The 12667-nt window shown below is 47.9% G+C and overlaps 1 protein-coding gene across 1 annotated transcript in view; it reads right to left on the reverse strand.

Moving 5' to 3' along the window:
* The window catches only part of LOC141155152 (complement factor B-like), an 80161-nt gene that overhangs the window by 14153 nt on the left and 53341 nt on the right, over positions 1-12667 (reverse strand). Inside the window, exons 12-13 of the mRNA XM_073641839.1 lie at positions 7083-7200; positions 6814-6958 (exon numbers count right to left, since the gene is read on the reverse strand). Coding sequence (XP_073497940.1) covers positions 6814-6958; positions 7083-7200 — 263 coding nt within the window. The remainder of the gene's footprint in view (positions 1-6813; positions 6959-7082; positions 7201-12667) is intronic.

Below are 12667 nucleotides of genomic sequence, written 5' to 3' on the forward strand. Positions count from 1 at the left end.
GCCCTTGTTGTCCCAGAGTGCCTGGGGAGGTGGAAAGAGCTGTTGTGAACTGAGTCCTAAGACTATTGTTGATTTTTCTTGTAAAAATTTCCCTGCCGGTGTGGTTGTTAAAAAGGGGGCGGAGTCTAAAAAAGGGACGGTTGTTCAAAACAGCGTGGTGGATAGAAAATCAAAAAAAATTACTGGTGGTGGGTTGGTACCTCCTAAAAATGACAATGTGACCGTTGATAACGGGGTATCTCCAGTAGAAGGGGGTGACGTCAAAGTGGGAGGTGACCTGTTAGTCCACAACACCATGGGGAGTGACACAGACCCCGTAGCTGACGGTGACACTACGAAAGTAGAAGGAGAGGTCAGTCAGGAGGGGCTAGACGAGGTGAGAAAGTCCCCATCTTGTAGACGGCGCAAGGGCCACAAAAAGGTTGCTCCTGTAGACTTGGCTGAAAGTGAAAATAAGGAAAATGTAGTACTGCGTGCCTTTGTTTCAAATGTGGATCCTTCCTTAGAGGTAGAAGAGGAGGTGACCAGTGACCAAGAGCTGGAGCCTATCAGGCAGCAGTGTCAGGGTGACGTGCAGCATCTATGGGAAAACCTGGAGAACCTGTCCTCAGACCAGCGGAGCCTGGAGTCTGAACAGCAGAAATTAAACCAGGTTGTGAGGAACTTGCAGCGAGAACTGGAGGAAAACAGCAAGGAAGTCAACAATTGGAAGGAAAAGTTCCAAAGAAATAAAGAGGAGGTTTTTCAGTTGGAGCTTGACAAAGCGGAGTTTGAAGATGAGCTGTGCGAGTTGAAAGATAGGTTCTCCCTGGTACGCGTAGAGCTGATACAAGTGAAGCAAAAGCTGGATGAGGGGCTACACCAGAAGGATAGAGAGCTGTCTGCCTTAAAAGAGGCGCTGCAGGTTGAAGTTTCCGGACGTGACCAAAACCTAAAACGACTGCACGAACAGTTCAACCGGGAGCCATGTGACTCCAAGAAGGAATATGGTGAACTCATGAGGGAACTGCAACAAATCAAGAGAGACTATGAGGATCTCCTCAGGGTTAAAGGAAAACTAGAGGATGATAAGGTGGATGCAGAGCACATGCGCCAAGTGGTTGAGACCACTCTGCAGGACACCCGTAATGAAAATGGTGCTCTCCGCAGAAGGACCTTAGGTCTGGAAGCTCAGGTGAAGGAGCTACAGACGTTCTGTGATAATCTCCAGAGGGCAGAGATGTGCCTTAAGGAAAGGCTCAGCATGATGGAAGCTGAGCGGAAAAAGATGGAGGAGTCCATCGGAGAAACCACAGACCAGGGCCAGGAGTTGGTCACTGGAGATGGGAGGTGTGAAGCAGATACTTCCTCGAGTGATGTGAGCTCGGATGATTCGGTGGATGTAGGAGCTGAGATCAAGGGGCTCAAGGACTTGCTACAAGCCCAGTGGACGCAAGAGAAGCTGGAGAGACTGGCTGCTGAGAGCCGAGTGGGCGCATTGGAGATAGAGAGGTCTGAAAGAACTCTACTGTTAAAGGAACAGTTGAAGCAGGAAGAGCTTCAGAGACGGGCCGCTGAGAGGCGAGTGGCGGAACTAGAGGAAGGAGTTTCCGGGCTCAAAAGTCGCCTGACAAAGTATCACTCAGTGAACAAGGCCTCCTTGGAGAAGGAAAAGGGCAAACACGTGGCGCCCTCTCCCTTATACCATGAAAAGGTGGACCTGAGAAGAGCTAAGAGTATGGTAACACAAGATAAATATGAAGTGGAAGTGGTCAAGACGAGAATTTGTGAATGTGTAGCTGTGAGTCAGCTCAGGGGAAGCGTAAAGGGTGAAGAAGCTGAAAGTCAGTTGTCCCTGAACCCTGAGCTGGTTGATCATAGGGAAACCACTGATGAGATCGAAACGTCTTGGTACAAGTGCCTCGTAGAAGTGCCCGAGGATTTGAGGGAAGAATGCACCAGTGAGTCCGTGCATGAGGGGTTTAAGAAGGCCGTGGGAGCCTGTAAGGTGTACTTGACCTCAGAAGCTAAACAGCTGGTGGTCCTGTCCACGACCGAAGTCACAGTGAAGAGGGTGGCTATCCTAAGTGACATACACTGGCGATGTATTCGCACGAAGCGCTTTCTCCGGTTGAAGACGGAACAAGCCGTTAGACAACTGGAGTTGATGAGGAAAGCTCACAGTATGCGTGAAGAGGTCATCCGGGTGCCTCATGTTCTGGTGAGGAAGCTCGTTGGGAGAAATGGTCGAGCCATGCAGATGATGGTCAAGAAGTCTGGTGTGGTGAAAGTAAGCAGTCCACGTGATCATCAGGACTGGATACCAAACGAAGACGGCATGGCATCATTCTCCGCTGTAGGAACAGAAGAAAGCCTGGAATATATGCGCATGCTGTTGGAGTACCGAGTGACCTACCTGCGAGAGGTAGAACAGTTGAATTTCGCTAGACTGCGAGTGGATAGACAGCATCATCTGAGTAGCAGAAGATGGCAGCCATCTAGAAATTATGAGACCAGACAGAGAAAGGGCCTCTTAAATAACAGAACAGCTATAGCTGGAGTTAGGGACCTTTCAAGATGTCCTGAGAGTAGTGGGCATGGGTTTAGAGGTAGTGAGACCTCCAGTGACTCAGGTTGGAGTAGCCCATACAAACGACCCAATAGAGGACGGGACAGTACGGAGTCGAACCGGACCTTAGATACCAGGGCATGTGAGTCACACCGCTGTATGACTGACCGCTGGGAGCGGGGGAGACCTGACAAGGTTACGACTGACCGCTGGGAGTGGGGGAGACCTGGCAAGGTTACAACTGACCGCTGGGAGCGGGGGAGCTCTGACAAGGTTACGACCCGGAAAGGTGACCTGACTAAGTCAGTGACAGTGACTAATGGTAGGTCCCTAAGGAATGGGCTAATGTCGTAGACTAATGTTCCAGGGGCTGAGTAGCACAATTGTAAAGTACATAGGCTCTATGTGAACTGGGGATTATAATATCATTGTGTATATTATGTGTTGAACAGAGGGGGGGATATGTAATGCAGCGACTTGCTGGCATTACGGTAATGGTCCAGGATGTGTTTTACCTAACCATGTACCCTCCCCCTCAGGTGACTGGTCACATGACTGTGACATAGCACAGGTCCTGCGTGCACAGAATGTCTGTCTGATCACATGACTGTGACATCAGCAAGGTCCTGTCGGTGTGTGTGTGTGCACGGGATGCATATATAAACCCTGCTTGATGGGAGACAGGTGTGTTCTGAGAGAAGCGTAAAGCCTGTTCCCCGTGTGTGTGGGACACCGACCGTGTGAGGCCTAGTGAGGCCGAGTGAAGCCTGGCAGCCTGAAAGGTCGAGACTGGATCCTGTGTGGATGCTAGTGGCCTTGGAGGGCAGAGGCTTGATGAAGAGTCCCTGAAAGGCAAAGCCTGGATCCTGTGTGGATGTCAGTGGCCTTTGAGGGAACGACAGCTGGAGACCCCTACCTGGGAAGCCGCAAAGCCACAGTGGTGGCAAGCCTAATGGACTGCAGCAGTTAAACTCGGCAAAGGTAATACACTGTGTTATATGGACATTGTGATATGGACATTGCTATTTTATTACCTTGCTGAAGGCTGTACCTGGAGCAAGTGGGTCTGTCTGCCACTTGGCTCGTGAACATTATATATATGTCTGTCGACGGGCCACTGAGTTGGACCCGGTCATATGTGGTTTATGATGAGATAATAAACCTATGAATTAAGAAATACTGGAAGGACATTGCTGGTGTGCTTTGATTCACCCGGTGCAGCAAGTATCCCCCAGTATGATGACTAGCGCTGCTTTACAATATATATATATATATATATATATATATATATATATATATATATATATATATATACACTGCTAAAAAAAATAAAGGGAACACTGAAATAACCCATCCTAGATCTGAATGAATGAAATATTCTCATTGAATACTTTGTTCTGTGTAAAGTGCTGACAACAAAATCACACAAAAATCATCAAAGGAAATCAAATTTATTAACCAATAGAGGCCTGGATTTGGGGTCACCCCCAAAATTAAAGTGGAAAAACACACTACAGGCTGATCCAACTTTGATGTAATGTCCTTTAAAACTAATCAAAATGAGGCTCAGTACTGTGTGTGGCCTCCACGTGCCTGTATGACCTCCCTACAACGCCTGGGCATGCTCCTGATGAGGCTGAGTATTGTGTGTGGCCTCCACGTGCCTGTATGACCTCCCTACAACGCCTGGGCATGCTCCTGATGAGGTTGCAGATGATCTCCTGTGGGATCTCCTCCCAGACCTGGACTAAAGCATCCGCCAATTCCTGGACAGTCTGTGGTGCAACGTGACGTTGGTGGATGGAGCGAGACATGATGTCCCAGATGTGCTCAATCGGATCCAGGCCTGGGGAATGGGTGGGCCAGTCCATAGCTTCAATGCCTTCATCTTGCAGGAACTGCTGACACACTCCAGCCACATGAGGTCTGGTATTGTCCTGCTTTAGGAGGAACCCAGGGCCAACCGCACCAGCATATGGTCTCACAAGGGGTCTGAGGATCTCATCTCGGTACCTAATGGCAGTCAGGCTGCCTCTGGCGAGCACATGGAGGGTTGTGCGGCCCTCCAAAGAAATGCCACCCCACACCATTACTGACCCACTGCCAAACCGGTCATGCTGAAGGATGTTGTAGGCAGCAGATCGCTCTCCACGGCGTCTCCAGACTCTGTCACGTCTGTCACATGTGCTCAGTGTGAACCTGCTTTCATCTGTGAAGAGCACAGGGCGCCAGTGGCGACTTTGCCAATCCTGATGTTCTGTGGCAAATGCCAAGCATCCTGCATGGTGTTGGGCTGTGAGCACAACCCCCATCTGTGGACGTCGGGCCCTCATACCACCCTCATGGAGTCGATTTCTAACCATTTGTGCAGACACATGCACATTTGTGGCCTGCTGGAGGTCATTTTGCAGGGCTCTGGCAGTGTTCCTCCTGTTCCTCCTTGCACAAAGGCGGAGGTAGCGGTCCTGTTGCTGGGTTGTTGTCCTCCTACGGCCCCCTCCACGTCTCCTGGTGTACTGGCCTGTCTCCTGGTAGCGCCTCCAGCCTCTGGACACTACGCTGACAGACACAGCAAACCTTCTTGCCACAGCTCACATTGATGTGCCATCCTGGATGAGCTGCACTACCTGAGCAACTTCTGTGGGTTGTAGAGTCCGTCTCATGCTATCACGAGTATGAAAGCACAACTAACATTCAAAAGTGACCAAAACATCAGCCAGAAAGCATTGGTACTGAGATGTGGTCTGTGGTCCCCACCTGCAGAACCACTCCTTTATTGAGGGTGTCTTGATAATTGCCAATAATTTCCATCTATTGTCTATTCCATTTGCACAGCAGCATGTGAAATTGATCGTCAATCAGTGTTTCTTCCTAAGTGGACAGTTTGATTTCACAGAAGTTTGATTTACTTGGAGTTATATTCTGTTGTTTAAGTGTTCCCTTTATTTTTTTGAGCAGTGTATATATATATACTGAGTAAGAATATCAACGCAACACTTTTGTTTTTGCTCCCATTTTTCATGAGCTGAACTCAAAGATCTAAGACTTTTTCTATGAACACAAAAGGCCTTTTTCTCTCAAATATTGTTCACAAATTTGTCTAAATCTGTGTGGCACATCCAGATGCTGATCAGACTCATGATTATTGCACAGGTGCCTTAGGCTGCCACAATAAAAGGCCACTCTAGAATGTGCAGTTTTATCACAGAACACAATGTCACAGATGTCGCAAGTTTTGAGGGCGCATGCGATTGGTATGCTGACTGCATGAATGGCCTCTAGAGCTGTAGCCGTGAATTAAATGTTCATTTTTCTACCATAAGTCGTCTCCAAAGGCGTACCTGGAAAATCATGTTGCCAGGTCATTTTTACCAATGAATGCCATAAAACCACTCAAAAAAATCAATGACAAAACTGCATTTTTTTTTCGCAATTTCACATCATTATTTTTCCTGTTTTCAATAAAGTGAATAGTGTCATTGAAAACTACAACTTTTCGCCTATGGCGACGAAAAAATAAAAATGTATGGCTCTTGGAAGAAGGGGAAAAAAAAGGAGAAAAAATGAAAAATGAAAAATTGCTCGGTTTTTGAGGGGTTAATGGTCGCAATGCCACAATCTCTGGTGTTCTCACTACCATGTTATTAAGTTGGTCATCAGGAGCAGAAGTGACATTTTCAAAGTCCACCATGAAAGTGCCCATCACAGTGCCCCCCGAAAAGAACTGGCCAAAGAACTTGCCAGTATAACCATGAAAACCACTGTGCCCCATAACACTGCCGACTCTATATCCGGCTCCCATGACAATGCAGGTTACCATAACTGAGCCACCCTCCATAACAGGCACAATCACAGTGCCCCAATAATTATGCCCTGTGACAACATTAGTGTAACCATCACTAGTTCAACTTAACCAAGGGTAAAAGTAGAAACGAGCGAATCGATTTGCGGCACACTAATCCGGTGGCCACATTGGTAGTCTGTTGCCACCAGACGGGAACCCTGCAAGCCTCCTCTTATCTGCCCAAATCCCCATGCCCTCTTCAGATCAGTAGGCCTGGCACTACGCCATTGCTGTGGTGTGACACATGCTTGATATTGCTCTGCAACAACTAATAAGTAGAGATGCCGACAATTTTGGAAGGTGGAAGGTGTTTCGCAGGGCTCTGGTCCGTTGGCCATGGACTTCCAACATAGTTACTTGACCAGGGTCCTGCAAATCAATTCACTCATCTCTTGCAAAAAGAAATCTTTACTCATTTTACCTGATTTTTCTGGTAAACACAATCTTCTTATCCAGCTCAATAAGAGCCAAATCGCTGTCAAAGGTTTTCTCCTCGGGGTTGTCCTTTTTTCTTGTTATCCTGTATTCTCTATGGCGGTGGAGGTTCCTGACTCCTAATACCTGATCTGTAACAGATAGAAGCAGACACAATCCTGATCCTGCGAGCCTCATATTTATACTGTCGTGTCCGAGACGTCTACGTCTCTAGTTGGATGGATGACACTTAATAAAACTGATGGTAGCACCTACCTCCGACTTGGACGTTGATATTTTGGACATCTTCATTTACGAGGAAGCAGTGAGCAGCCGACAAGATGAACCGTTTGCTCACAATCGATCCTTTACAATATCGCACAGAAGCAGGATGCTTTCATTAAAAAACAAGAGCCAGTCAGTACTAGATTCTGTGACTATGTGATAATAAATACAACGATAACCTGGTGCTTCAGGTTTACAGTCTTCAGGTACTTGTGGTTTTATCACCTAATTTGCAATAGAAGACTATGGCTTTCTGGCAGCTTACTGGCACTGCTTATCTGCAGCTGCCTGACATTAGAAGACTATGGCTTTCTGGCAGCTTACTGGCACTTCTTATCTGAAGCTGCCTGACATTAGAAGACTATGGCTTTCTGGCAGCTTACTGGCACTATTATCTGCAGCTGCTTGACATTAGAAGACTATGGCTTTCTGGCTGCTTACTGGCACTATTATCTGCAGCTGCCTGACATTAGAAGACTATGGCTTTCTGGCAGCTTACTGGCACTGTTATCTGCAGCTGCCTGACCTTAGAAGACTATGGCTTTCTGGCAGCTTACTGGCACTGTTATCTGCAGCTGCCTGACATTAGAAGACTATGGCTTTCTGGCAGCTTAATGGCACTGTTATCTGCAGCGGCCTGACAATAGAAGACTATGGCTTTCTGGCAGCTTACTGGCGCTGCTGATCTGAAGCTGCCTGACATTAGAAGACTAAGGCTTTCTGGCAGCTTACTGGCACTGTTATCTGCAGCTGCCTGACATTAGAAGACTATGGCTTTCTGGCAGCTTACTGGCACTGCTTATCTGCAGCTGCTTGACATTAGAAGACTATGGCTTTCTGGCAGCTTACTGGCACTGTTATCTGCAGCTGCCTGACATTAGAAGATTATGGCTTTCTGGCAGCTTACTGGCACTGTTATCTGCAGCTGCCTGACATTAGAAGATTATGGCTTTCTGGCAGCTTACTGGCACTGTTATCTGCAGCGGCCTGACAATAGAAGACTATGGCTTTCTGGCAGCTTACTGGCACTGTTATCTGCAGCGGCCTGACAATAGAAGACTATGGCTTTCTGGCAGCTTACTGGCGCTGCTGATCTGAAGCTGCCTAACATTAGAAGACTAAGGCTTTCTGGCAGCTTACTGGCACTGTTATCTGCAGCTGCCTGACATTAGAAGACTATGGCTTTCTGGCAGCTTACTGGCACTGCTTATCTGCAGCTGCTTGACATTAGAAGACTATGGCTTTCTGGGAGCTTACTGGCACTGTTATCTGCAGCTGCCTGACATTAGAAGATTATGGCTTTCTGGCAGCTTACTGGCACTGTTATCTGCAGCGGCCTGACAATAGAAGACTATGGCTTTCTGGCAGCTTACTGGCGCTGCTGATCTGAAGCTGCCTGACATTAGAAGACTATGGTTTTCTGGTAGCTTACTGGCACTATTATCTGCAGCTGCCTGACATTAGAAGACTATGGCTTTCTGGCAGCTTACTGGCACTGCTTATCTGCAGCTGCTTGACATTAGAAGACAATGGCTTTCTGGCAGCTTACTGGCAATGTTATCTGCAGCTCCTGACATTAGAAGACTATGGCTTTCTGGCAGCTTACTAGCACTGCTTATCTGCAGCTGCCTGACATTAGAAGACTATGGCTTTCTGGCAGCTTACTGGCACTGCTCATCTGCAGCTGCCTGACCTTAGAAGACTATGGCTTTCTGGCAGCTTACTGGCATTGCTCATCTGCAGCTGCCTGACATTAGAAGACTATGGCTTTCTGGCAGCTTACTGGCAATGTTATCTGCAGCTGCCTGACATTAGAAGACTATGGCTTTCTGGCAGCTTACTGGCACAATTATCTGCAGCTGCATGACATTAGAAGACTATGGCTTTCTGGCAGCTTACTGGCACTATTATCTGCAGCTGCCTGACATTAGAAGACTATGGCTTTAAGGCACCTTACTGGCACTGCTCATCTGCAGCTGCCCAACATTAGAAGACTATGGCTTTCTGGCAGCTTACTGGCACTGTTATCTGCAGCTGCCTGACAATAGAAGACTATGGCTTTCTGGCAGCTTACTGGCACTGCTTATCTGAAGCTGCCTGACATTAGAAGACTATGGCTTTCTGGCAGCTTACTGGCACTGTTATCTGCAGCTGCCTGACATTAGAAGACTATGGCTTTCTGGCAGCTTACTGGCACTGCTTATCTGCAGCTGCTTGACATTAGAAGACTATGGCTTTCTGGCAGCTTATTGGCACTGTTATCTGCAGCTGCCTGACATTAGAAGACTATGGCTTTCTGGCAGCTTACTGGCACTGTTATCTGCAGCTGCCTGACAATAGAAGACTATGGCTTTCTGGCAGCTTACTGGCACTGCTTATCTGAAGCTGCCTGACATTAGAAGACTATGGCTTTCTGGCAGCTTACTGGCACTGTTATCTGCAGCTGCCTGACATTAGAAGACTATGGCTTTCTGGCAGCTTACTGGCACTGCTTATCTGCAGCTGCTTGACATTAGAAGACTATGGCTTTCTGGCAGCTTACTGGCACTGTTATCTGCAGCTGCCTGACATTAGAAGACTATGGCTTTCTGGCAGCTTACTAGCACTGCTTATCTGCAGCTGCCTGACATTAGAAGACTATGTCTTTCTGGCAGCTTACTGGCACTGCTTATCGGCATCTGCCTGACATTAGAAGACTATGGCTTTCTGGCAGCTTACTGGCATTGCTGATCTGCAGCTGCCTGACATTAGAAGACTATGGCTTTCTGGCAGCTTACTGGCACTGTTATCTGCAGCTGCCTGACATTAGAAGACTATGGCTTTCTGGCAGCTTACTGGCACTATTCTCAGCAGCTGCATGACATTAGAAGACTATGGCTTTATGGCAGCTTACTGACACTATTATGTGCAGCTGCCTGACATTAGAAGACTATGGCTTTCTGGCAGCTTACTGGAACTGTTATCTGCAGCTGCCTGACATTAGAAGACTATGGCTTTCAGGCAGCTTACTGGCACTGCTTATCAGCAGCTGCCTGACATTAGAAGACTATAGCTTTCTGGCAGCTCACTGGCACTGCTCATCTGCAGCTGCCTGACATTAGAAGACTATGCCTTTCTGGCAGCTTACTGGCACTGCTCATCTGCAGCTGCCTGACATTAGAAGACTATGGCTTTCTGGCAGCTTACTGGCACTGCTCATCTGCAGCTGCCTGACCTTAGAAGACTATGGCTTTCTGGCAGCGTACTGGCATTGCTCATCTGCAGCTGCCTGACATTAGAAGACTATGGCTTTCTGGCAGCTTGCTGGCACTGTTATCTGCAGCTGCCTGACATTAGAAGACTATGGCTTTCTGGCAGCTTACTGGCACTGTTATCTGCAGCTGCCTGACATTAGAAGACTATGGCTTTCAAGCAGCTTACTGGCACTGCTCATCTGCAGCTGCCTGACATTAGAAGACTATGGCTTTCTGGCAGCTTACTGGCACTGTTATCTGCAGCTGCCTGACATTAGAAGACTATGGCTTTCTGGCAGCTTACTGGCATTGTTATCTGCAGCCGCCTGACCTTAGAAGACTATGGCTTTCTGGCAGCTTACTGGCACTGTTATCTGCAGCTGCCTGACATTAGAAGACTATGGCTTTCTGGCAGCTTACTGGCACTGTTTATCTGAAGCTGCCTGACATTAGAAGACTATGGCTTTCTGGCAGCTTACTGGCACTGCTCATCTGCAGCTGCCTGACATTAGAAGACTATGGCTTTCTGGCAGCTTACTGGCACTGCTTATCTGCAGCTGCTTGACATTAGAAGACTATGGCTTTCTGGCAGCTTACTGGCACTGTTATCTGCAGCTGCCTGACCTTAGAAGACTATGGCTTTCTGGCAGCTTACTGGCACTGTTATCTGCAGCTGCCTGACAATAGAAGACTATGGCTTTCTGGCAGCTTACTGGCACTGGTTATCAGAAGCTGCCTGATATTAGAAGACTATGGCTTTCTGGCAGCTTACTGGCACTGTTATCTGCAGCTGCCTGACATTAGAAGACTATGGCTTTCTGGCAGCTTACTGGCACTGATTATCTGCTGCTGTTTGACATTAGAAGACTATGGCTTTCTGGCAGCTTACTGGCACTGTTATCTGCAGCTGCCTGACATTAGAAGACTATGGCTTTCTGGCAGCTTACTAGCACTGCTTATCTGCAGCTGCCTGACATTAGAAGACTATGGCTTTCTGGCAGCTTACTGGCACTGCTCATCTGCAGCTGCCTGACATTAGAAGACTATGGCTTTCTGGCAGCTTTCTGGCATGGCTCATCTGCTGCTGCCTGGCATTAGAAGACTATGGCTTTCTGGCAGCTTACTGGCACTGTTATCTGCAGCTGCCTGACATTAGAAGACTATGGCTTTCTGGCAGCTTACTGGCACTATTATCTGCAGCTGCCTGACCTTAGAAGACTATGGCTTTCTGGCAGCTTACTGGCACTGTTATCTGCAGCTGCCTGACATTAGAAGACTATGGCTTTCTGGCAGCTTACTGGCACTGCTCATCTGCAGCTGCCTGACATTAGAAGACTATGGCTTTCTGGCAGCTTACTGGCACTGTTATCAGCAGCAGCCTGACATTAGAAGACTATGGCTTTCTGGCAGCTTACTGGCACTGTTATCTGCAGCTGCCTGACCTTAGAAGACTATAGCTTTCTGGCAGCTTACTGGCACTGTTATCTGCAGCTGCCTGACCTTAGAAGACTATGGCTTTCTGGCAGCTTACTGGCACTGTTAGCTGATGCTGCCTGACATTAGAAGACTATGGCTTTCTGGCAGCTTACTGGCACTGTTATCTGCAGCTGCCTGACCTTAGAAGACTATGGCTTTCTGGCAGCTTACTGGCACTGTTATCTGCAGCTGCCTGACATTAGAAGACTATGGCTTTCTGGCAGCTTACTGGCACTGCTTATCTGAAGCTGCCTGACATTAGAAGACTATGGCTTTCTGGCAGCTTACTGGCACTATTATCTGCAGCTGCCTGACATTAGAAGACTATGGCTTTCTGGCAGCTTACTGGCACTGTTATCTGCAGCTGCCTGACGTTAGAAGACTATGGCTTTCTGGCAGCTTACTGGCACTGCTTATCTGCAGCTGCTTGACATTAGAAGACTATGGCTTTCTGGCAGCTTACTGGCACTGTTATCTGCAGCTGCCTGATCTTAGAAGACTATGGCTTTCTGGCAGCTTACTGGCACTGCTATCTGCAGCTGCCTGACATTAGAAGACTATAGCTTTCAGGCAGCTTACTGACACTGCTTATCTGCAGCTGCCTGACATTAGAAGACTATAACTTTCTGGCAGCTCACTGGCACTGCTCATCTGCAGCTGCCTGACATTAGAAGACTATGGCTTTCTGGCAGCTTACTGGCACTGCTCATCTGCAGCTGCCTGACATTAGAAGACTATGGCTTTCTGGCAGCTTACTGGCACTATTATCTGCAGCTGCCTGACAATAGAAGACTATGGCTTTCTGGCAGCTTACTGGCACTATTATCTGCAGCTGCCTGACATTAGAAGACTATGGCTTTCAGGCAG

The sequence above is a fragment of the Phyllobates terribilis genome, unplaced genomic scaffold (genome assembly GCF_046119375.1).
Source record: "Phyllobates terribilis strain yellow unplaced genomic scaffold, ASM4611937v1 Scaffold_7__3_contigs__length_470593459, whole genome shotgun sequence".
NCBI classification, from domain to species: domain Eukaryota; kingdom Metazoa; phylum Chordata; class Amphibia; order Anura; family Dendrobatidae; genus Phyllobates; species Phyllobates terribilis.